Raw genomic sequence first — 23,481 nt, 5'->3', positions numbered from 1 at the left:
CGTACCCCGCCCCTTAGCCCTGCGCGTGCGCAGGGTTACGCCCCACAGGTTGCAGGGCAACGTGGGGCGGGGCCAGTGGCTAGGGACCAGTGCGCATGCTTGTGCGCGACCCCTGCCCTTCGTCAGGCTTGTCCTGAAGTCACCTCGCTTTCTCGAGAACTGGCGCACTTTGCGCCACCACAGGACCCCGCTGGGTGCCCGCCTCTATAGTGGACACTGCTGACAACAGGGTGGGTGGACTGAGTTCAATGGCTGCACCGCCCACGGGGAGCGATTACTCCGCCGCAAGCCCGAGGAGTAGGTGGGGCACTGGGATGCTGAAAGTCGGGAGAGGGCTTAGAGTTAGGGTCAGGACCAGGGAAACTGGCTGTCTGAGGCCCTACGCACAGGGCCACCAGGCCTCCCAGCCTCCACCCAACACTCCTCAGCCTCTGTTGTCCTCACTGCCTTTCTCACTCCTCCCTACCCACCAAGACTTTCCCATGCCATCCCTTTTCCACATCTGCACCAATCCACAGAATTCCTAAACGAGCCCTAGTGGCCCTTCCGCATGAAGCTTCCTATTGACTTCAGCCAGAGCCGGGATTCGGTCTCATGCCGTTCTGGTTCACTCTACATCTGTTTCCCAAGTACCGGTCTTGTCTTTGGAACAAAGTAGGTAATAGCTAAAGATAACACATAAAAGCCCTTTCTGTGGACCTGACACTTTTAAATTCTTGACACATACTAATTCAACTAATCCTCAAATAACAATTTGGGACAATGAGGAAACTGAGGCACAGGTCACATGGCAGGATTCACCCCGAGGCAACCTGACTCTTGGCCCTAACATCGTATGTGTTGTGGCCCTCCTCTTGTGCAGGTCAGCTGAACTTCCCATCTAATTACCCATGACTTCATTTTGCCCCTGCCATTTAATTAGGCATTTGTCGAACATCCAATTAGACTGAACTGGATAAGTTTGCCCTCAGAGGATGTGTGGAAACCTAGTCTCGTTCACTTACCACAATGCTTGGCATGTAGACTCCCAGATTTGCTTATAAGGTATAAATAAATATAAATAGATGAGCCCTTTTTGGGTGCATATTATATACTAAGTGTCTTAAGAGTGAGGCAGGTCCTAGGATTTCCATTTTACAGAAAGACTGTTAGTTGCACAAGGTCACACAGCCAGGAAACCAGGACCAAAATTGAAACCAACCTGCCTGATTCTCTTGCTTAGATATGTAGCTGGGTAGCCTCTCCACTGAGCTCTGCTCCTGGCAGGCCTGTGTCAGACACACAGTTGGAGCAGCTAAGGGGGTCTGGGAGAGACCCTGAGACAACAACCATAGTAGGAATGCTGGTGGCTGGTAAAGAGGGGATGGACAAGTGGGTATAGTTCCATGGGTGGCTTGCACTTCCCAGCTGTCTTCCCCTGGCTGTCTGCAAGGATGGAAGGGCTAAAGTGTTGACTTTTTAGGCCTCCCTGGCAGTCATCGGTGATGGTGAGATCAGACCTGGCAGAGACATAGGGGAAGTCTGGCAGGGATGGTTGGGGGTGGGGGGGTGCACGCGGAGGCAGGTTGGGCTTCTGAGAAATCTGGTTTTGTGATAAAAAGGAAAAGCACAGGCCTGGAGGGGAGGGGATTTTGCGGGGAGACTGGGTATACATATATGTTTGGCTGAGTCCCTTTGCTGTTCATCTGCACCTGTCACAACATTGTTAATCAGCTGTGCCCCAATACAAAATAAAAGTTTAAAAAAGAAGAGACATCAGAGAGCTTTCTCTCTCCTTACCACATGAACATCAAGAGGTCATCCGAGCACACAGTACTTTCTCTACAAACCAGGAAGTCTTCATAGAACCCAAATGTGCTGGCATCCTGATCTGACTTCTAGCTTCCAAAACTATGAGAAAATAAATTTCTCTTGGGTAAAAAAAAAAAAAAGAAGAAGGAGAACCACAGCCTACTCCCTTTCCTCCTCCTTTCTGTAATGAATGGAGTTCCTGGCAGTGTCCTGCCAAAGATGCCAACCCGGATACCACTTAGCTACTGGATCAGGACCAGCAATTGCTAACTTATTTCACTTTAACAAAGGAACCCTTATTTGTTTTCTCCACTTTGAGTTTTCTGAACATGAAACCAGGCATGTTCTTAAATGAATTATGTAAGGACTTCCCTGGTTGTCCAGTGGCTAAGACTCTGCACTCCAATGCAGGGGGGCCCAGATTCCATTCCCTGGTCTGGTAACTGGAACCCACATGCCACAACTAAGAGTTTGCATACAATGACTAAAGATCCTGCATGCTACAACAAAGATCAAAGATCCATTGTGCCACATCTAAGATCCAGTGTAATCAAATGAAATTTTTTTTGAATGGAGTACGTAGGTAGGTAAAAGAGCAGAGGTCTCCTAAAAGGCTTAACAGAAACAGTGTCTGTTTGGGCCTCTCAAAGTAAGTCTCGTCTCCACTGAAAGCAAGGCCTGGGTGGAATGACATTATAGGGACAGGACTTTCTGTGATGCTCCTTAATGTGTTTTTATTTTTTAAAATGTTTTTAATTGAGGTGAAACATAATATAAAGCAGCATTTTAGCCGTTATGAAGCATATTTGATGTTTTACTCTGCAACCCCATAGACTGCAGCACACCAGGTCTCCCTGTCCTTCACTATCTCCTGGAGTTTGCTCAAACTCATGTCCATTGAGTTGATAATGCCATCCAAGTTTATTGGCATAAGTATATATCATTAAGTATATGCAACCATCACCACTGTCCATCTCCAGGTTTTTCTTGATCCCAAACTGTGTCTCTGTATCCATTAAACAATAACTCTCCATTCCCTCAACCTCAGCCCGTGTTAATCTCTAATCTACTTTCTGTCTTTGTGAATTTGCCTATTCTAGGTACCTCATATAAGAGAAAACTATACAATATTTGTCTTTTTTGTAGCTGGCTTATTTCAATTAAAATACCTTCAAGATATATCATGTTGTAGAAAGTATCAGAATTTCATCCCTTTTATGGACAAATAATACTTAGTTCTATGTGTATAACACATTTTGTTTATTTATCCATTGATGGACATTGATTTGGGTTGTTTTCATCTTTTAGCTATTGTGAGCAGTGCTGCTAGGAACAGGGACATACAAATATCTGTTTGAGGTCCTGATTTCAATTCTTTTTGGTATATATCCAGAAGTAGAATAACTGGATTAAATGGTAATTCTCTGTTTAGTTTTCTGAGGAACCATCATACTCTTTTCCACAGTAGCTCTTCCACTTTGCATTCACACTAAGAATACACAAGAGTTCCAGTTTCTCCAGTTTTTCTACATCCTTACCAACACGTGTTTTCTGGGTTTTTTGGATAGTAGACTTTTTCTCCTTGGAAGAAAAGCTGCGACCAACGTATACAGTGTATTAATAAGCAGAGACATTATTGCTGACAAAGGTCCATGTAATCAAAGCTATGGTTTTTTTCAATAGTCATGTATGGTTATGAGAGTTGGATCAGAAGCTGAAGCTCCAATACTTTGGCCAGCTGATGAAAAGAACTGACTCATCAGAAAAGACCGTGATGCTGGGAAAGATTGAAGGCAGGGGGAGAAGGGGGACGACACAGGACAAGATGGTTGGATGACATCACCGACTCAATGGACATGAGTTTGAGTAAGCTCCGGGAAATGGTGAAGGACAGGGAAGCCTGATGTGCTGCAGAACATGGGGTCACAAAGAGTTGAACACAACTGAGCGACTGAACAACAACAAGCCATCCTAACAGACGTGACATGGTATCTCCTTGTGGTCTTGATTTGCATTTCCCTATTGATTGGTGACATTGCACATTTTTTCATGTGCTTGTTGGCTGATTCATGTCAATGGATGGCAAAAAACATCACAATATTGTAATTATTCTTCAAATAAATTAATTTTTAAAAAAGAAATTTTCATTCCTGTATCTTCTGTTTTTTAAATTGAGTTGTGTTTTTGTTGAGTTTTAGGATTTCTTTATATATTCCAGATGTGAATTCCTTATTAAATATGTGAATTGCAAATGTTTTCTTCCATTCCATGGGTTGCCTTTTAACTGTGTTGATGGTGTCCTTGGATGCACAAAAGGACTCGGCAGTGTGAATGGACACTGTAGAAATCAAGCAAGCAAAATCAGTAACTATTTGAACTCTATACAGACATTGTCAGTTTCCTATTGGACAAGGAAATGGCAACCCACTCCAGTACTCCTGCTTGGAAAATCCCTTGGATGGAGATGCCTGGTAGGCTACAGTTCATGTGGTTGAAAAGAGTCGGACACAACTGAGCGACTTCCCTTTCGCTTTCTTTCAGTTTCCTACATGGCCTAAGGCAAAGATTCAATTTCTTGACAGTGATTCTTGAGTTTCTAAAAGTTGTTTCTTCCATAGGCCCAATGATAAGTTTGTAAATTAGCATGACATAAAAGTTATCACCACTGTTTGAAACATTTTTTGTATGTGATTAGTATGAGGTGGAAGCAGAACTGGATACACACCTGGCAGACTGGGTGGCCCTCGGCTTCCCCAGGGAGACAGGAGTGTTGCTTAGAGGCCACAGTAGGAGACAGGCTGGTTTGATGTCTAAGCCCTGTGGCAGGGTGTGAAGGATGGAACCACACCACTGGGTAGGGCAGCTTGGGAGCCATAGTGGAGCAGAATGGGCGGGAGGAAGAGTCAAAGCAAAGGTCAAGGTGCAGTGGACCAGGGCCAGTAAGCCTGGTGGTAGAGGACCCAGATGGGGAAATCTTGGAGGTGAGGTAGGGGACTCTGAAAACAAGGATGCTTTCAGCCATTCTTTGGTCATGAGAAACCTGGCTCAAGACATGGTGGACATAAAACCAAGATTGTGGCCATCCTCATGGCTGTGGGATAATATACCCTGAAGGGGACTGAGGCTTGAAAGACTTCAGCACTTGAAAAGCACTGAAGTCGGGCAGAGTCAGCTGCACTTCAATGTATCACGTGGTCATGGCCAACTTAAACCTAAGATAGTTGATTAGCTGGATATCAGGGATACACAGCGTTGGTGGGAGGTTGGAGGACGGGTTTGCAAGCAGATGGGGCCCACAGGAGAGCCATGGAGCTGGGAGCACAGCAACTGTCTCCTATATGGAATTCTCTGATCTGATGCCAGCCCTGGGTTGGAAAGCCTCCAGAGTTCCCTCTTCCCTTGGATTTACTCGCTCACGAAACAGTCTGGGAGAGGTGGTCTACGCTGGCTGGCAAGTGCCCACTACCTGCTGTGTAGAAGAGGTCTGAGCCCCTATGTCTCTGTAGGGTTGGTTACTAGGAACTACCCACATCAGAGCCACACACAGTCTGAAAGAAGTTACTCCCTGTGGGAAACAGTGCTTTGGGAACGTGGACAAGCACTGAGCTGGCAGATAACCCCTGTCCACTGCAGGGCACCTCCTTGCAGTATGGAAGCAGAAAGCTGTGGGCATCTGTGGGGAGGGTCCAGGGGTCAGGTCAGACCGGCAGCTGGAGTTGGAGCTGTGGAAGTCCCTGGAGGGGTGACATGGGTGAGAGCAAGATGAGGGTGGCTTGGAAGGAGACATTCTGAATGGGGGTGTGGGGGATGTGCAGGGGAGATTATAAGGCTGGTCTACTTTCCAGAATCAGGCCTGAAGTGGGGACCTGGGTCCTGATCACAAGTCATGGAAACCAGCTGGAGGCAGATTAAGCACAAACTAGGTCTCATCACAGGGGAAAGCCCCACGGGACCATGGGCAGGACGGGCGGCCCCCACCTGTCTGTCACTTGGCCTCAGGGCTTGTGTCTCTGCCCGTGTCTGATCCCCTACCTCTCCCCCCTCCCCAGACCTGCTGCCTCTGGTCTGTGTCCCTCTGGGAACAATGGCCACCCCAGTCCAATTGCCTGGGAAAAGGCAAAGTCCCCATCTCCTAAGTGGGGCACAGCAAGTAGAGGCTCTGGATATAACCCAGTGGGACCTCAGTGTGGCTCAAACTAGGCAGTGCCTAGAGTGGGCAGGAGGACCGACCTGGGCACTTCAATGGGGCCTGGGGTGGCTCTGGGGAGGGCAGCCTGGTAGGGGGAGTGGTAGGAGGGGGAGGAAGTGAGCATTAAGGAGAGGGTCCCAGGAGGAAGATGGGAGAAGTGTTGCTGACGGCAGAGCAGGGCAGGCAGGGGTGATAAGGTTCTATTTTTGACCTGGGTGTCTCAGCACGTCAGCAGAGCATCTTGTGAGGAGAGGCAGGGCTGAGGCAAAGTGGTAGGTGGGAAGTCAGAGCCTGTTCCAGAGCCCTGGGGTGGGGCAGACAGGCACTGAAGGGCAGCAGGTGGCAGAGCTGGGGGTGCGGGCAGCAGAAGAGCTTTCCCTTCTCCCCGAAGCCACAATTCCTGCCTCTCTCCTCTGTGCCCTCTCCTGCAGCCAAAGCCTTGCTGGAGAGAAACCAGAGACCCCGCCCCGCATGGACCCACAGAGTATACAGAGCCTCCTGGTCTCAGGCTCCAGAGTCTGGAGAGTCATAGTACCACCTTAACTATTCATGAGACATTCCCTGAGCACCCGCTACATGCCACACTTGGAGCTCCGGGTGGGATAACTCTCATCTGTCCTCGTGGTGCTGAAGTTGGGAAGGTGGGCCGATCTCAGGGTTGGCTGGATGAGCTCTAGGTGGAGCATGGCCCAGACCTGCATCAGGAGAGGGCTTTCTAGGGAGGTGACATCTGTGCTGGGGCCTGAAGCCCAAAGAAGCCAGATGCGGGATCTGCGAGGGGCTGGGCACAGCCCGGATGATGGCCAGAGCTGTTCCAACATCTTCTGGCTCAGTTCCCTCCAGCCTGGACTCTCGGCACCTCTGTGTGCTGTGTCCCCCATCAGAGGAGCCGATCACAGTAAGTCTCCAAATCAAAACCATGGGCACCTGGGCTACCAGTGAGCCATGAGCCAGTTGGAGTGGGCCTCATTTCCAGTAACTGAGAGTCAAAATGAAGGAAAGAATCTCAATTTTCAGTTAATCTTTCTTAAAGTTTGGGGAATGCTACTGTTGGGGCTCAGGGCAGACACCCCCAAAATATGCCACAATGGCATATTGATTATTTTGAGTTAAAATCACTTAGGGAATGGCCAATGTAGGAGGGACACCCCAAACCTCCTGTCTCACTGAGAGCAGGACGTCATCTCTCAGGTGAAAGCTGTGCTCCCTCCATCTGGAGAGAGGACACCCTTACCAACAGAGGGAATTCGGGCGAGAAGCCTGTATGACCACATCTTGTGACTTCTTAAATTTACTACCCTAAACCCAAACTCTGCTTAGATTCTTCACCAACTGAGCACTCAAAACCTCAGTTTCTTCTTGCTGTTCAGTTCAGTTCAGTTCAGTCACTCAGTCGTGTCCGACTCTCCGACACCCCATGAATCACAGCATGCCAGGCCTCCCTGTCCATCACCAACTCCCGGAGTACACTCAAACTAATGCCTCCCAATTTGTTTCTTTGTTTAAAAAGCATAAAAACTACCTGCTTTGGTCACTTCTTAGGGCCCCTTCCCATGAAACCTCTATGGGCAGGAATTAAAATGTGTCGCTTTTTCTCCTGTGTCAGTTTTATTATTGGTCCAACTACAAGAAATCGAGGGGGAAAAGCGAAAGTGTTAGTTACTGAGTTGTGTCCAGCTCTTTGTGATCCTCTGGACTATAGCTCTCCAGTCTCCTCTGTCCTTGGAATTCTCCAGGCAAGAATACTGGAGTGAGTTGCCATTTCCTACTCCAGGGGATCTTCCCAACAAGAACTCGAGAGGGGGAGTGGTGGAAATTTCCTCCTCCCAGACATTACTTCAGTATATAGATAAGATGCTGGATGGCATCACCCATGCAATGGACATGAACTTGGGCAAACCTCAGGAGATGGTGAGGGACAGTGAGACCTGGCATGCTGCAGTCCATGGGGTCGCAAAGAGTCAGACACGAGTGGGCAACTGAACAGCAACAACAGCATAGATGAGATGGACGTGTGCTCAGTCGTGTCCCACTCTGTAACCCCATGGACTGCAGCCTACCAGGCTCCTCTGTCCATGGGATTTTCCAGGCAAGAATACTGCAGTGGGTTGCCATTTCCTACTCCAGGGGATCTTCCAGACCCAGGGATTGAACCCACATCTTCTGCACATTTCCTGCATTGCAGACAGATTCTTTACTGCCGAGCCACCACCAGGGAAGCCCAATAGATAAGATAACGTACTCCTTATGTTCAACTGCAAAGCAAACCATCCCACATCTTACTGACTTAAAGCAACAACAGTGTCCTATTTCTCATGGTGCAGTGGGCACCCCGGCTGCTCATCCTGTCTTCCTATTTGAGCTTGGACTGGACATTTGACAGGAACTGGGGCGGGGGGGGGTCCAAACATCTCAGTTCAAAGTCCAGCCTTGGGTGGGTTGGCCAAGGGCCAGATCTCCCTCTCAGGTGATCTTTATCCTGGGTTTTATCTCAACACAGCAACCTCTGGGTTCCAAGAAAGTGAGGACAGAACCACAGGCTGCTTGAGGCCAACAAGCCATAAGCCAGCCCAGATTTCTGGTTGGAGAAAATAATGTGATCTCCTGATAGGAGCAGCTCTGCCCAAACATGACATGCAGAAAGCCTTGACTATGGCGTGATCGCTCCACTGTGGTGAGCAGATGAGCTATGTGGCTCCTGGCGGCTCTGTCATCTCAAGGCAGACATCTGCAACCTACCACCTTTTCAAGGCGTTCTCTGACCCTCCTCTTGTTGCTGCTAGGAAATTGTCATCTGTGCAGACGGCACCTGTGAAGTGTCTGGGGTACCAGCCTACCCCCAAGCCATCTGTATGCTCCTCCAGCTGCACATTTAACCAGAAAAACAAAGTCAAGGGCTGTAGTGGCCCCTCATTTGCTGCTTACCAGCATGGCCCAGAAATACACACGTGGGGAGGTTAGTCACAGATAAATGTGGCATCTTTGTTTGCTGATATGACAGGAGATTTTCCATTTCACACCACCCTTGAAATGACTGTACAGAAGTGAAACAAACACATCCCCCGCCTGAGGCTTGCCATTCTAGGGGACATTTGCAAGGATTGAATAGTCTTTTTACTTTGCTTCCTCACCTCCCCCATCTCAGATCCATAAAAGAACCTGGCATCCAGGCCCCCCAAAAATGGTTATTTTGAGGCACTAGCCTGCCATATTCTCAGCCAGCCAGCTCCTGAATAAAGTTCCCTCCTTGTCCCAAGACCTCATTTTGGATTTATTGGCCTATTGTGTGACAAACAGAGAGAGCCTGGACTCTAACATATTTAGACCTATTATTGACTGGTCTCTCCAGGATCACTGTATTCTTGTCGCAGTGAAATCAGAGCAAAGCGCCAACACCACCATCTCTCAGATCCTCTTTCAGCCTGCTGGGAGAGGCCTGGAGCAGAGGGCAAGGTGGGCTGGGGACCGTGACAGCCATCAGACCCTGTCGGCTAATCCTCCGGACAGGCCACATCTTCTGCAGAAGCAGACGGATCACAGATTTCTCATGCCAGAGCTGGCCTTTATCAGTGGTGTTAAAATAGCTAAAGAAAGAAAGAATGTGCACACTGCCTCCAAGATGGAGTGGGGGCAGGGCAGGGACCGAGGCCCAGATTGGGGGCTGAACAGCCTCAGGATAAATTTAGAAAATACAGTGAACAGAGGCCTGGATCCACACTGCCCACTCACCCAGGCTGGTGAGGCCACTCTGCCCCCCACTCCCACCCCATCCACCTCCACCCCTACCATCCAGGCCGAGGCTCTGGTGGGATGGGACCAAGCTGAGGAGATAATTCAAACAAAACGTCTTGCCAAGCCAGAAAATCTCTCTACCAGAGTCACAAGAAAGGAGGCAGATGTGGTCCTGAACAGCCACTAAGCCCAGGCCTGTGTTCATCACAGAGACGTAAGAGCAGGAAGCAGTCCCACCCCTTTCATGGCAGTTCAACCCATCCGTCCCAAGAGAAACAGAAACCAGTCCTGTCACATAGCTCACCCCCACCTACCCCCGGACCCACTGGGACTGGGTGGGGTGGGGGGCACCTTTGTTTGCTGATTGCCTTATCCTGAGGAAAAGCAAACTTCTCATCTCTTTACAGCTGGAAGTACAATTACAAGCCCGGCCATAGTAGCCAGGCTCCTATGTCCCAGGGAAACTGGGCAAGGAGGGTGCTACTCTATTCAGAGAGATGTCCCCAGGTCCTTGGGAAACATTTCAGGGTTGTCAGACTGGCGAGGGGCTGCTTTAGCTTTTAAACAGATTTACACACACATGCACACACACACACAGGAAGGGAAAGAACTTACAGGTTTTCTAAAGGAAATGCTGTAAGAAGAGGGAGGAGAAAAGTGTTTACTTTCCTTGCATCAGGGAATATTAACGTTTTCTCATTTTTAATTTGCATTTGCCTCTACAGCCATCTCTGCATGCACTCAAAACCCAAGGGACTGAGCAGCACAGTGGGCTGGCCCTGGCTCCAGGCCCTTCTGCGGGTCTCACCGAGGACTCTAGCCTGAGAGATAGCCCCTCAGTTAGCTCTGAAGAACTGCTTGGAAAAGGAAGGGGAGAGTCCAGTTTATATGTGGTTTTTTTTTTTGGTTAGAAAATACCTGCAGTCAAGCATGCTGCTACTGCTGCTGCTAAGTCACTTCAGTCGTGTCCGACTCTATGCGACCCCATAGACGGCAGCCCACCAGGATCCCCCGTCCCTGGGATTCTCCAGGCAAGAACAGTCAAGCATACATCATGGTAAAAGAGTACTGCTAGTCACAAAGGACAGACATCTCATGGTAATGATTTTAGGATTTTTCCATGTATGGTAAGAGATAAGACTCTGGGGTCATTGGAATCCTTCCTGAGATATGCATCTAACTATCCAAAGCACAGAGTGCCTCCTTCTGTTTTCATCCAGATGATGGGTGACTGCTGTGGGTTGTGAGTTAACCCTTGTAGAACTGGGTGGTGAATGACACTTTTTTTCTTTGTTCACACATCTATGATTTTTCGGGTCTGTTTCAGAGTCTTTCACAACCTTTCCTTGTAGGTGCTTGAATTATTAAATCATCCCTTACTTCTTTTAAGATTTATTTTTATTTATTTGGTTGCACCGGGTCTTAGTTGCAGCATGCTGTATCTTTAGTTGGGGCATCTGGGCTCTAGTTCCCTGGCAAGGGATCAAACCCAGGCCCCCTACATTGGGAGCACTGAGTCTTAGCCACTGCATTATCAGGGAAGTTCCCATCCCCCACTTTGAAATCAGTTTGATGAAAAAGCAGAACTCGTGAGCTAGAATCATAACACCTGCTTAATCTTATTCACCCATCTTCACAGCAAGCATGCTGGGAGGGACAGTTTGCTTGCTCCCTGATGAAGATTCAAGCAGGACCACGACTTCTGTGATCACAAATAAGCAACAGAAGGCACCATAGATAACTTTATATCTGAAGTCTCAGTGTAGGAATTAAACTTGCCAAGTGCCAGGTAAACATCAAAATTGAACACCTCTCGGGTGAATTGCTTTTCCTCTTGTTTGCCTTCTGGAGGGACTGTGCTCAGCTCCCCCTTCTCCCTCACCTCCTCCCACCTCCCAGCTTGTAGTGGGGGCGGGGTACTGCATCGGGGCTTGGAGGGGGGAGAGGAGTCAGGCGGAGAAGGATTTCCTGTGTTCCAGGTCTTGACCTCCCCTCTACACCCTCCTGCCCTCTCCTCTCCCCCTCTCCGCTGCTGACCCTCTGGAGGTTGCCCTGCTGCCTCTCCTGTTCCTATGATGAGGCTGGGTGCCCCCAGCTCCTGCTTTCTGCAGGTGAGGTGGGGGACGAACACTCACAGTTCCCTCCAGAGAAACCCTCTCCTGTCTCCAGCAGCCTTATCTTTTCACCCGGAGGCATGAGGCCAGTTTTGGAGTACTTCCCTTAGAACCTGTGTGTGCTCCAGCCCCTCCGTTGGTGTCAGGGCGCCTCACTTGTGTTTTCACATGGGTCCCTCAGTGCCTTTCACACAGGGCCCAGCATACCACACGCGTGTGCAGAGAGGCCCACCTGAGCCTGGGTGCAAAGATGGGGGCTGTGAGGGGGAAGGGGTTCCCAGGAGGGCAGAGTCCCCGGGCCATCAGCAGATGGCTCATGTGGCTCATTCTGGGCCTGGTGGAGATGGGCATAAAGGCCCCCGTTTCCTCTCCTAGAGGAGTGGCCTTGGGTGCCATGCCCACCCTCGCAGGCCTCAGTGTCCTCATCTATAACCCGGGCACATCAGGGTTCACAGGTCACAGGGCAGTGTGGGGTGCAGGCAGGGGGCTGGCAAGGGCCAGGCTGGTTGTCACAGCAATCTCTGCATCGGCCCATCAGCTCACCTAGGCGCCCCCACCCCATCTGCCACAGACAGGCCAGCACTGAGATCTAATTCGGAAATAGCGTTTATTGAGGTGTCCCCACAAGCCTGGCCCTAAGTCCCAGCCGCTGGCACCTCAGGCTCACTCCTCCTTCTCGTCCCCGTGGGTGATAATGTAGCACAGGGACTTGTAGTCGATGTTCCCCGCCAGGTCCATGGGCGTCAGGGCGAACATCTGCTCCACCTGTGAAGGCGCTGCTCAGAGTGATCTGCCGGAGGCCTGTGCCCTTCGTCCTGCCCCTGGGGCCATGCACCGCCCCTCAGCTTTTCAGGCGGAGGTTGGGGCAGGAGTGAGGGGCGCAGTGGGTCACAGGGCCCACCCTGCCTGCAGAGCCGCCCTCCCTCCCTTGTTGCTAAGATGCTATTGTTCAGATGCTAAGGTTCACTGCACTCTCACCCCTGGACCTCTGAACACAGAGCTTGACCAGCCTGCACACCTCCTCTGACTCCACGTCCTTCACCCTCCAGATTCCAACAGAGGCAGCACCTCCTCCAGTAAGCTGGGCTCTAAGCCCACGAGGGCAGTGTGTCACTGAGGCCCCTACCCCCTGGACCCTGTGGGGTGGAGCCCTGTGAAGGGGCCCAGGAGGGATGGTTGAAGGAGCCCGGAATCCTCACCTCGGCTGGAGAGAATTTGTCTGCCTGGGTCAGGAGAAGCTGCTTGAACCTGAGGGAGTAAGTGGGGAGCAGTGGGGAGAGCCTGGTGGGGCTGGATGCATGGGGAGGGGATGGAGGCTTTCACAGCCCAGATGGTCATCTCCCCCAAAAAGCAGAGAGGACCCCAAAGGACAGGTGGCCACCCTCAAAAAGGGACCCACCTTAGCCACTCCATTGTCCCACTTACTCATCCTTGTTCACCACGCCTTTGCCACTGGGGTCAAAGAGGCGGAAGGCGCTCAGGATGGCTTCCTCAGGGTCTGTTCCTGGGAGGCCAAGGGAGCCAGGTGAGCACCCACACCGCCAGCTTCCCAGCCCCACCAAGGAGGAACCCAGGGTGCAGGAGGGAACCTTCCAGATCGCAGAGAGGGGGGAGGATGCCCGATACAAAGGGCTCAGAGACACTGGGATTGGCTGTCTTTCTGAAATGCCAGGCTTGGCCAGGAGGTTGGGATTGGGGATTTGGGAGTGAAAGCAAAGGCATATTTCCCAGCCCTGAGGCTTGGGGTGATCAGTCCTCATGGAATGCAGAGGTGGGCCCCACACCCTCTGGGTGGGCAAGGGCCAGATGGGGTCTGGACAGGCTCTGGGTGGGTGGGATTCAGGCCGGGTCCAGGCAGGGTCCAGGTGGAGTGCACACTTGCTGCCCAGCCAGGGACTCCAGACCTGCCCCGGGCTCACCATTGAGCTTCTCCCCAAACAGTGTGAGGAAGACAGTGAAGTTGATGGGCCCCTTCCCTTCCTGCAGCATGGCGTCCAGCTCCTCTTCTGGAACATTCACCTTCCCTGTGGGGATGTTAGATGGACCCAGGGCCCTTGAGTGTCCCTGAGTAGGGCTGGGCTGCCCTCCGCCATCCCAGCCACCAAGGGTAGAGAACGCTCACTGGCTGGGGGAAGTGAAGCGGAAGGAAGGTGGTCTGGGGGTGGGTGGGTGGTGTGAGCCAGGACAGGAGTGCAGGCCAGGCCAGCCAGCAGCTCTGAGCCGCATCCCTGTTGTGAGAGGGGCTGGGACAGACAGGAGACGGGGGGCCTCACCGAGCTGGGAGTAGGTCTCTCTAAGGTCTGACTTGCAGATGATGCCGTCACGGTTCTGGTCGATGCAGCTGAAGGCCTGTGAGGTGGAGGGGCCACAGTCTCCAGTGGGAGCAGCCCACACCCCAGGCAAGGCAGGAGGTGAGGGGGTGCTGGGTGGTGGGAGGAGCAAGGACAAGGGCCAAGACCCCTGATCTATAGGGAAGAAGGGAAGTACTGGGGGCACGGTGCCCAGATGGGACCCAGGCTAGTGGGAGTGTGGCACTCACTTCCTTGAACTCCTGGATCTGGGCTTGCTCGAACATGGAAAAGACGTTGGAAGAGCCTCGCTGGGCCTGCTTGGTGGCCGCGGCCTTGCCCCGGGTCCCTGCCTTCCTGCTGGCCTGCAACACCACAGGTGGGGATGGGTCCTCTCCCCAGCTCCCCAAAGACTCCCTGCCATGGACAACCCCAGAACATTCCCGGGAAAGCCAGGGCCCAGGGTCCTGCTTCTCTCCCTGGAGACCACCTCTCTGGGCCCAGTACAGGCACAGAAGTACCGGCTCCACACCCCCAGCCCAGAGGACCGCACCTTGGAGGGTGTCGGCCTGGAGTTCCCCACCTGCCACTCACCATCCTCTCTCTCTGCAGTGGCCTGGTTGCCTCGAGGAGCCCACAGCCCCCTTTATGTCTCACCCTTATCACCTGGAACGCCAAATAAGGACAGGAGGAGAGGATAGGCCCAAACTTGGCAGCCTCTGCTTGGGCTGGGGGAAGACAGGGCCCCTGAGCAGATTCCAGCCACGTTCCCAGCGACCTTCAGGCCCCCAACAGACGTGTGACATGCAGTGTTTGCCTGTCTTGGCACTGCAAAGTGCACTGCCTCCTGAGAGCAGAGCAGGCTTGCAGCTCTCACCACTCCAGGGCTGAATGAGGGGCCCCTGTTACCCTCACCAGACTGTACCTCCTGCAGTTCCAGCCCAGACCACGGGGACAGCTGGGGTGGGGCTGGCCGGAAGCCTCCACTGGGCTTGGGAAGGCAGTCAGAGGTTCTGAGGATGGTCTCTGGCCTGAGACCCCTCCCCACCAGGGATTCCCCGAGGTGAGGACATTTGGCCCTTACCTCTTGCCCCTCTGACCAAGGGGCAAAAGGCAGCCCTGAGCTAATGGCTACCCCAACCAGAACTTGCATGTGATGCTGTTGGAGTATGGAGCACTCTCTGGACCCCGAGCATCCCCTGTGACCCCCATGGAAGTGGGTTCCAAGCCCTTCTTGTGGAGCTCCACTACAGAGTGAGGGGCCTGGGCTCCCTCCACTGTGCCAGAGCAGCAGCCTCACAGCTCCCTGTGGGCCCAGGGCAGAGAGGGGCTGGGGGGCTGGGGGCCTGCCAAAGCAGGAAGAGTAGGTGGTTGGTGGCTCCCCTGAACCCAGAACAGGAGAGGGCCCAGGGCTGTCCCTCTGCCCACTGAAGCGAGGATGCAGGGAGGCCAGCTAGGAGAGCAGGGTTCTCGTCCATCAGACCCAAGGTCCCTTTCGTGTAACAAGTATCTTGTAACACCACTTTTACTCTCCTGAAATGAAATTCATAGGTTATACCTATAACCTACGTCCACAGAGAATTTTAAACAATCAATACAGGGTCCTGAATCATAACATAAAGGACACCTAGAAAGTAATTTATGGTAACATGAGATCCAGTACTGTAGGTGAATGCTGGAACATGAGTGAATTAGTACTGATAATGATGTCATCAAAGGCTCGCACAGTCTTCCGATGCATAATTTAGACTTGAGAGAACGAAAAAGATCAGAAGTAACTCCACATGTGGCATACCATGAAATGGGACAGCATCTCAAAGAGGACATGAAAACTCAAAATCACAACTTTGGGTTAAGTCCTGAATGAAACAATATAGTCATTCCAGATGTGCTGGTTTCTTTCATTGAAAAGTGAGTGTAATACACACTACGCATGTGTGTTCTGTCACTTCAGTCATGTCCGACTGTGTGATCCCATGGACTGTAGCCCACCAGGCCCCTCTGTCCACGGGATTCTCCAGGCAAGAATACTGCTGTGGGTTGCAGTATCCTCCTCTAGCTGATCTTCCTGACCCAGGGATTGAACCACCCTCATCTCCTGCATTGCAGGTGAATTTTTTTAACCACTGAGCCACAGGGGAAGCCCTACTATGTATAAGATAATCAACAAAGACCTGCTGTATAGCAAAGGGAATTCTACTCAGGATTCTGTAAAAACTGAGAGGGGAAAATAATCTGAAAAAGTATGGCTATATGTATAACTGAACCACTTTGCTGTATACCTAAAACGAACACAACATTGTAAATCAACGATGTGCTAAGTCTCTTTAGTCACGTCGGACTACTCCAACATAAAATAAAAATTAAATTAAAAAAGACAACAACATCCAAAAACCTGAAAAAAAAGTGAGTGTATGTTAAAATCTTACAAATAAATGGTCATATGTAACTGGGTCTGTGTGTAAGAAGGTCTTAGCCCTGAGGCTTGGCTAATGTGAAATAGGCATTTCTTTCAGGAGCAAACTTGAAAGGATCACAGAAATCATGTGACTTATTTAAAATATATATATATTTATTTGGCTGCACTGGGTCTTAACTGCAGCCCACAGGATCTTTAGTTGCAGCATGAAAACTCTTAGTTGTGGCATGTGGGATGTAGTTCCCAGACCAGGGATGGAACCCAGGCCCCCTTCATTGGGAGTGTGGAGTCTTAGCCACTGGACCACCAGGGCAGTCCCCATGTGACTTCTTGTAATTCTTTCTCTGACACCTTCCATCACTGTCACAACCTAAGTGGCTTCAGGGACTCCCAGCTGAGACCGATTTGCAGCAGGACCAGTTCCCAGAGATCAGCCCTGTACCCACTTCTTAGAGTAGCCCCACTCCATCCAGGATAGCACCTGGAAGCTCTCAGAGACCTCAGAGCTGCTGACTGATTACAGACAGGTGGAACCACACCCTGAATCCCACAGGCTGGTGGGCAGAGGCCTGGTCAAGTCCAGGTCCCCTGACACACACCCCCACACCGCCCCATGCCATTCCTGTTCCTTCAGCCTTGTGTGTTAATCTTCATACTCCCCAGCATGGCTCACCAGAGAGGATGGCAAATTTCAAGACACACCTTGGCCTGCAGTGTCTGTATGCACAGGATCACATCTGTATGTGTTCTGTCCCACAGTCTCATACACAGAGGTCAAAGAACAGTGGACAAGGTAATGTTCTAAACTTTTAAAACTTTTAATTAAAAAAAAAAAAAACCCACACAGTTCCAGGTTGGGCGTGGATATGTTGGTGTGGCACATGGAAGTCTGGTGAGAAGAAAGAGGCCTAGCTTGTCCCTTGGGGTGTGTGCTGAGTGCTGCTGGGCTTTCTGAGTGCCCAGGGCCACGGGAGCCGGGCACTCGATCCCAGAGATGCTCTCAGGCCTGTCTGTGGCGGGGGGGGCTCCTCCTTTTCCTGGGCCCCTCTGGGAAGAGGCTTTGGGGACTCTGTCTCCTGCACCTCCTGTGAGGGTCCATCCCAGAACCACATACCACTCAGGGATGGCAGGATGGGAGGGAAAAGGCTGCCATCTCCAGGCCTCGGGGTACCCACAGCCTCTACTGTGGAGCTTGTCCCTTCCATTTCCCAGGCCTGAGTGATCAGCAGCTCCCCGGGGCCCCTGTGGAATCCAGGTCTAGGTCTGAGGGCTGCCTCCCCACGCAGGCTGAGCTCATGGGGAAGCCAGGCTGTAGTAGGGTCCAGAGGGCACCCCCTTCTCAGAGCCAGGGCTGAGCCAGGCTGAAAGCTCCAAGAGACAAGCAGTGCAGAAACGCAACAAAATCCTGAGTGAATAACTCCCTTCTGGGTCCTTGATTCCAGCAAGAAAGGCGAGGTACTTTGAGGGTTCTCCATTCCTGTTCATTTCTGCTCCCAACCCAGTCAGGGCCCTAGGGCTATCTCACCAACTGATCCTGAGAGAAGAGGCCTGCCTGGGCCCCCTGCAACCTCTCCAGAGGCTTTCCCCCATCTTCTGGAGGTGACAGCTGGAATGGGAGGCATCCAAGATCCTCACAAGGAGAAGCCTCTCGATTGGGCCAGGTTGGGGGGACTTGTAAGGAGAGTGTCCCCTGGAGCCCAGGTCCAGTAGCCGGCCACAACTTCCTTCCTGCCTTGCAGCCTTTCTTCTTACTGGCCCAACATGCAGGCCTTCTTACAGGCCACCGCGGAGATCAAGGCCGCGCCCCGGCCGCTGCCCTCCTCCGACTCAATAAAGGTGATTTCACAGCTGGGCGTCAGCCTGCGCACGATGGCGTGGAACCGCTCCTTGAAGCTGCGTAGAGGGGAAGCTTGGCTGCTGGTACCGCGCTGAATGCACGGCAGGGGGTAAAACAAGGGAACCCTCCTCCTGTGTCTGGGGACCAAGGGAGTACGGAGAGTTTAAGAATTCTCAGGACCTCGGAGAGCTTCCCTCTCAGCCTGAGTATCATAGATGGAGACCAACGCCCGGGTTCTGCCCTAAGGATGCAAACTCACAAGGGGCAGGCTGGACCAGGGTTGGACCGGCAGAAGGCCGCACGGGCTCACCTGGGGTGCAGCTTGTACACGGAGCCGTCCACGCCCACGGTGATTCGCATCACGTCCTCGCTGCGGCTCTCGCGCATCCGGTTGATGACGCCCGCCAGTCCCGCAGCGCACATGTGCGCGGCGCGCGTGGACACGCTCTCGCAGGCTCGGCGCACGATGTCACAGTCAGCGGCCGAGGGTCGCAACCCTAGCGTGCTCAGGATATTGTAGATCTGCTTGCGGTCACCGGAATCGCTGCGGGGAGGGGAGGAGAGGACATTGCGGGAGGGTCTCTTGGTCTGGGACCAGCCAGATCCCCACCGCGGCGGCCTCTGCCCCTTCCCCTGCCCACCTCTCCCAGGCAGAGAGCTTGAGTCCCGAGGGGAGCGGGTCTGACTCCTCCAGGGACCAGCAGTAATTTGGTCATTACTCGTCTCTCTAAGCCCAGGGTCTCCGCCCTAAAGTGGACGACAACTGCAGCGCCTCTGGGCTGTTGTGTGGATGAAATGAGACTAGGGTCCACGGCGGGTGGGGGAGCCGCAGAGGGGAGGTGTGGTCTCCGTCGACTGTCCTGCAGGGAGTTCCCTTGGGAGCCGGAAGCCACACCCGCCCCCGGTGCCCCATCCCTGGACCTTAGCCTGTCCTGAGCCCCTTCGCCCTGCGCCTTACTCTCTGAGCCCGGCTCCTGGCACACGTCCCAGGACCTCACCGCTACCCTGGGACCCAGATTCGGGTCCCGGCCCCGCCCTCTGCCTCTGAGCTCCGGCCCAGGCCCGACCCACACTTGGACCCCCGCCCCCCACCCCCGACTTCCGCGTCTGGGTCCTGGAACCTCTGCATGCACACCGCCGCCAGTACCCTATCCCTGTGCCCTGAGCGCCCGGCGCACCTCTCCACCTGCGATACGAAGCGTGTCTCGAAGGCGCCGCGCGTGCGCAGCTGCTCCGAGGCCTCTCCGTGGAAGAGCAGATTCTCGTCCACAAGTTTCAGCAGCACAAGCCTCACCAGCTCGCCCATGTACTTGCCACCGATGAGCTTCTCGTACCTGGGCAGAGGAGGACAGCCGGGTCATTCCCCGCAGGGAGGTCTCCAGGAGCAGACGGAGATCGGCCACCGCCCCATCACAGCCAAGAGGAGGCCATGTGGGACGCTGTGACACTGGGTTCAAGCCCATTCCGTTATTAATCCACCTGGGCTTTTGGCGCCTTGGGAGAATGCTCCATGTTGGGGCCACAGTTCAGTCCCTCTAAGACCTTCCTCTCGAAGGACCCTGAGCTGAGCCTACTTCGATCTCCCCGCATGTATGTGATAGGAGCTCTTCTCATCATCCAGAGACAGTTGGGGAAGCTCAGGCTCAGAGGGGCTAGTGGCCAGCCTGGAACGGGCCTCTGCCCACTTGCTAGGACTCCTAGGGTCCCTGTGCTCCTAGAATCCACCGAGTTGGCACATCAGCCCTAGAGTCTGTAGGCCTCCAGTGTTTTCCTCTTTCATTGAATACTACCGACCTCCCCGAAGTTTAGGAGACCCAGAGAAGAAGCTCAGGTGCCTGGTGCAGAGTAGGCAGTTGATAAAGGAAAACCCTGACAAGCTCTGTGAACCTGCAACATCCTCCAGATTATTCCAGTTCATTCTGGTATCTTATTCAGAGCCGTACTTTGGGGATCTCTTGATTAAGCCCAGTCAGCATTGCTGGGGGCTTCTCAGAGTCTTCCTGTGCCAGCGGTCACCTGCTAGAATGGGGGAGGTCCCCTCTCATCTGTCTATAGATCCTCTTTTTAAAGACTAATCTTGGCATCTCTCACTATTTCCGGTTCACAGAGGGGCACACGTGTCTGAGCTGAAGGAAGAGATAAGCCAGCTTATGAAGAGATTGTCAGTTTGCTTTTCCCCAGAACTGTTTAAAAACAAGCCCATTATCTGCAGGCCGGCCCCATCTGCCACATGGTCGGGGGAGGGGTGGTCCTTACAGCTGCTGCCCAGGGTTCAGGGAGTTCTCATCCACCACGCGGTCGTACTCCAGCAGGAACTCGTCCAGCTCGCCTGAGTCCCCGAAGGCGCCCCACTCGGTGTTGACACACATGCGGCCCTCGTCCCCTTCCACCAGCTCCACGTTCTGCATCTCCTCCATGTAGCAAGCGTTGCAGCCCGTGCCTATGGGAAGTGGCATCGTTAGATCCCACCTGGGATGCCAGCTATCCTGGGTGCATCGCCCCTGCAGGAAGCCCTATGTGGCCCTGTCTTCCCATCTTCTTTGAGCCCTCCATCCTTACCACTCCCTCCATCCCCCTGCAGCAAAGGAAAACCAGCTCTCCTAGGAGCTGGAAGGTCTGGGTTTGCTGTGTGACCTCAGGTAGATAAGTGCACCCCCCTGGGTGGTTCCTCTTCCCCAAAAGGGGTTGGTAACACCTACTCCCCCTGATACCTGGAATTGAGAGAAGTGAGGGAAAGAATATATGTTAAAGTGCTTTGCCAATTACAGATGGGTATGCAATGTTATGATTTTGTCTTGTCTGTGCATCCCTCTTGTTTTCTGGCACTTTCTAAACATTTATTTGAACTTCTCTGTCTCAGCCTCTGTTCTTTTTGTTGGGGGGCACCCAGAGGTCGGTCTTCCCAGGTGGCTCAGTGGTAAAGAATCCATCTGCCAATGCAGGAGATGCAGGAGGTGTGGGTCCAGTTCCTGGGCTGGGAGGATCCCCTGGAAGAGGAAATGGCAACCCACTCCAGTATTTTTGCCTGGAGAATTCCATGGACAGAGGTGCCTGGCAGGGTACGGTCCATATGGTTGCAAAGAGTTGGACATGACTAAGCAAATGAGCACACACGCACACACCCAGTGGTGACTGAGGCAGTGTGTGGGCCCTTGGGAGCAGCACACAGGTCACTGCAGGTGGGCCTGGCTATGGAATTTATAATCTGCTGGGGCCCATGCAAAGTGAAAACATGGAGTCCTTTGTTCATAAATTGAGTTTCAAAATGGTGACAGCAGAGCATCAATCTGAACGTGACTGCACACCCCTCAAGCTGTGAGGGACAGCCACTCAGTCATGCCAACCTCATACCAGCAGTGGAGCTGCTTGGGATCCAGGCCCAGTGATGCTGGGCCTTCCAAGATTTTGTGGGGAAAAAAATACAGAAATCCAGACTTTGATGTGATTCCTCCCAATTTTTAGCTCTTGGTAATTATCATAAACATGTGTATAACCACAGAGCAGAGACACCAAGAATGTTGCGGGGCGAATGTGATCACTGGCCACTCTACCATCTCTGCTCCAGAGGCGAGCCTGAGGCCATTGGCCACAGAGCCCAGATGGAGGTGGGCTGGGGAACTGACCCAGGCAGTTCTCGCTTCTCTCAGGGAGGAGAGAGCCAGGGCCCCTGGGGCTTCTGTTTAGGGGTGGACTTAACTTTCAGCTGGAAGGTGAGGGTGGAAGGAAGAAACAGAGAAACTGGAGGAGAGGCAGAGTTGACCAGGCTGCCCCTTAGGACAGGTTCATACAGTTGCAGAGGAATGGTAAGAACAGGAATACAGAACCCCTCTGGGCTGACTGAAGGGGCCGTAGAAGCAAACAAACTTAATGCTGCCTTTCTGGGTAACCAGGGCCCAGAGAGTCCAGGGAAATACCCACATGCCTGTGTGGTCAAGCATTGCTATAAACATTGAAAAGGCCTCGGGAACTTCTGGGAAAGGCCCACGGTTGGTGGGAAGGGCCCACATTTTTCCCTTTCCTGGTACCTGCCTTCATTTCTGGCAGGGCGGCCAGCTGTGCGGTAAGACTGTCCAGGAAGGGATGACGCCACTCAGGTTTATCCTCTTCCACTTGGACAAATCTGTCCAGGTTGGTCAATTTACCAGATGAGGTGATTTAATTAAATCCTGATGGGCCAGGTGGACATGCATGCAGCTGGTGTGCCATCTGAGGCAGTGACTTGCGAGTGTTGAAATGCTTCCTACCAATACATAGCACGTGCTTTCAGGACACCCATGCTGCTCACAAGACCACCCTGGGCTCCAGCACCTCGGGTGGCTGTGACTGGTGCAGAGGCCCTGCGTAGCCTACTGTAGATGAGAAGCCTCAGCTCTGTATTTGGGTGGCTGAGGCCCCTGGGTTGGGCAGGGCGTGTATCCTTACCCACAATCATGCCAACCTCACACCGGCGGTCTTCATAGTAGCAGGAGATCATCGTGGCCACAGTGTCATTCACCATTGCCACCACGTCCATCTCAAAGTCCTGCCAAGAGGTGGAGAGACAGTGGTGACGGGGCTGGATGGGGGTGGGTGTCTCAGCTTAGTGGGCTCCAAGCCATTCCAGCCAGACACAGGAAACAGAGACCCCTTCCAGAGGGGACACCCAGCAGGCCCTCACTAGCATCCTGGCCTAAGGTGGGGGGAGGAGGGTCCAGGGCAGTCACAGGGGCAGGTGCAGGTGCCACTTACACCTCTTCGTTTGATGGCATCCCTCAGGAGCCCCACAATGTTGTTGCCTTCTGCTCCCGAGGCCTTGAAGCCCTTGGTCCAGTTGAGAAGGATGCCCTGGGGGGAGAGGAGGGTCTCAGTGACTGCTGGATGCTGGGGGTAGGTGGGAGGTATGGGAGCTAACTCGGACTACAGGGATGTGCACCTACTTTATTTATTTTAAATTTTTGGTCACGCAGCTCAGCATGTGAGTTCTTAGTTCCCCGACCAAGGATCAAACCTTTGCCTCCTTCATTGGAAGCATGGAATCTTAACCACTGGATCGCCAGGGAAGTACAATGTGCACCCATTTTAAAGCTGAGGAAACTGAGGCTCAAAGCAGCCATATAACTTTGAAAAGAGAC

The 23,481-nt window shown here is 52.6% G+C and overlaps 2 protein-coding genes across 4 annotated transcripts in view; both read right to left on the bottom strand.

Moving 5' to 3' along the window:
• Window positions 1-12,489: 12,489 nt before the first annotated feature.
• On the bottom strand, window positions 12,490-14,512 carry MYL7 (myosin light chain 7). 2 transcript variants are annotated; one of them, XM_088832410.1, is made up of 7 exons: window positions 14,366-14,512; window positions 14,100-14,175; window positions 13,746-13,850; window positions 13,252-13,330; window positions 13,026-13,074; window positions 12,794-12,797; window positions 12,490-12,602 (listed from the first exon to the last, which is right to left on the bottom strand). In XM_088832410.1, the coding sequence occupies exons 1-7, from the start codon at window positions 14,399-14,401 to the stop codon at window positions 12,490-12,492; spliced, it is 462 nt and encodes a 153-aa protein (XP_088688536.1). In that variant the 5' UTR covers window positions 14,402-14,512. The 2 variants fall into 2 exon arrangements, with proteins under 2 accessions (XP_088688536.1, XP_055276234.2); XM_055420259.2 differs by lacking the exon at window positions 12,794-12,797 and having other exon boundaries at window positions 12,490-12,591.
• Window positions 14,513-17,377: 2,865 nt separating this feature from the next.
• GCK (glucokinase) overlaps window positions 17,378-23,481 on the bottom strand; it is a 42,148-nt gene continuing 36,044 nt past the window's right edge. For both annotated transcript variants that reach the window (XM_055421113.2, XM_055421112.2), the window contains exons 5-10: window positions 23,099-23,194; window positions 22,793-22,892; window positions 20,627-20,810; window positions 19,549-19,704; window positions 18,681-18,914; window positions 17,378-18,426 (exon numbers count right to left, since the gene is read on the bottom strand). In XM_055421113.2, coding sequence (XP_055277088.1) covers window positions 18,282-18,426; window positions 18,681-18,914; window positions 19,549-19,704; window positions 20,627-20,810; window positions 22,793-22,892; window positions 23,099-23,194 — 915 coding nt within the window. In that variant the 3' untranslated portion in view covers window positions 17,378-18,281. The remainder of the gene's footprint in view (window positions 18,427-18,680; window positions 18,915-19,548; window positions 19,705-20,626; window positions 20,811-22,792; window positions 22,893-23,098; window positions 23,195-23,481) is intronic.

Source organism: Moschus berezovskii, chromosome 3, assembly GCF_049115385.1.
Source record: "Moschus berezovskii isolate FMDL1 chromosome 3, NW_MosBer_1.0, whole genome shotgun sequence".
NCBI lineage: Eukaryota > Metazoa > Chordata > Mammalia > Artiodactyla > Moschidae > Moschus > Moschus berezovskii.
The sequence above is the reverse complement of the archived record's forward strand: the minus strand, read 5'-3'. Positions and strand labels throughout refer to the sequence as shown.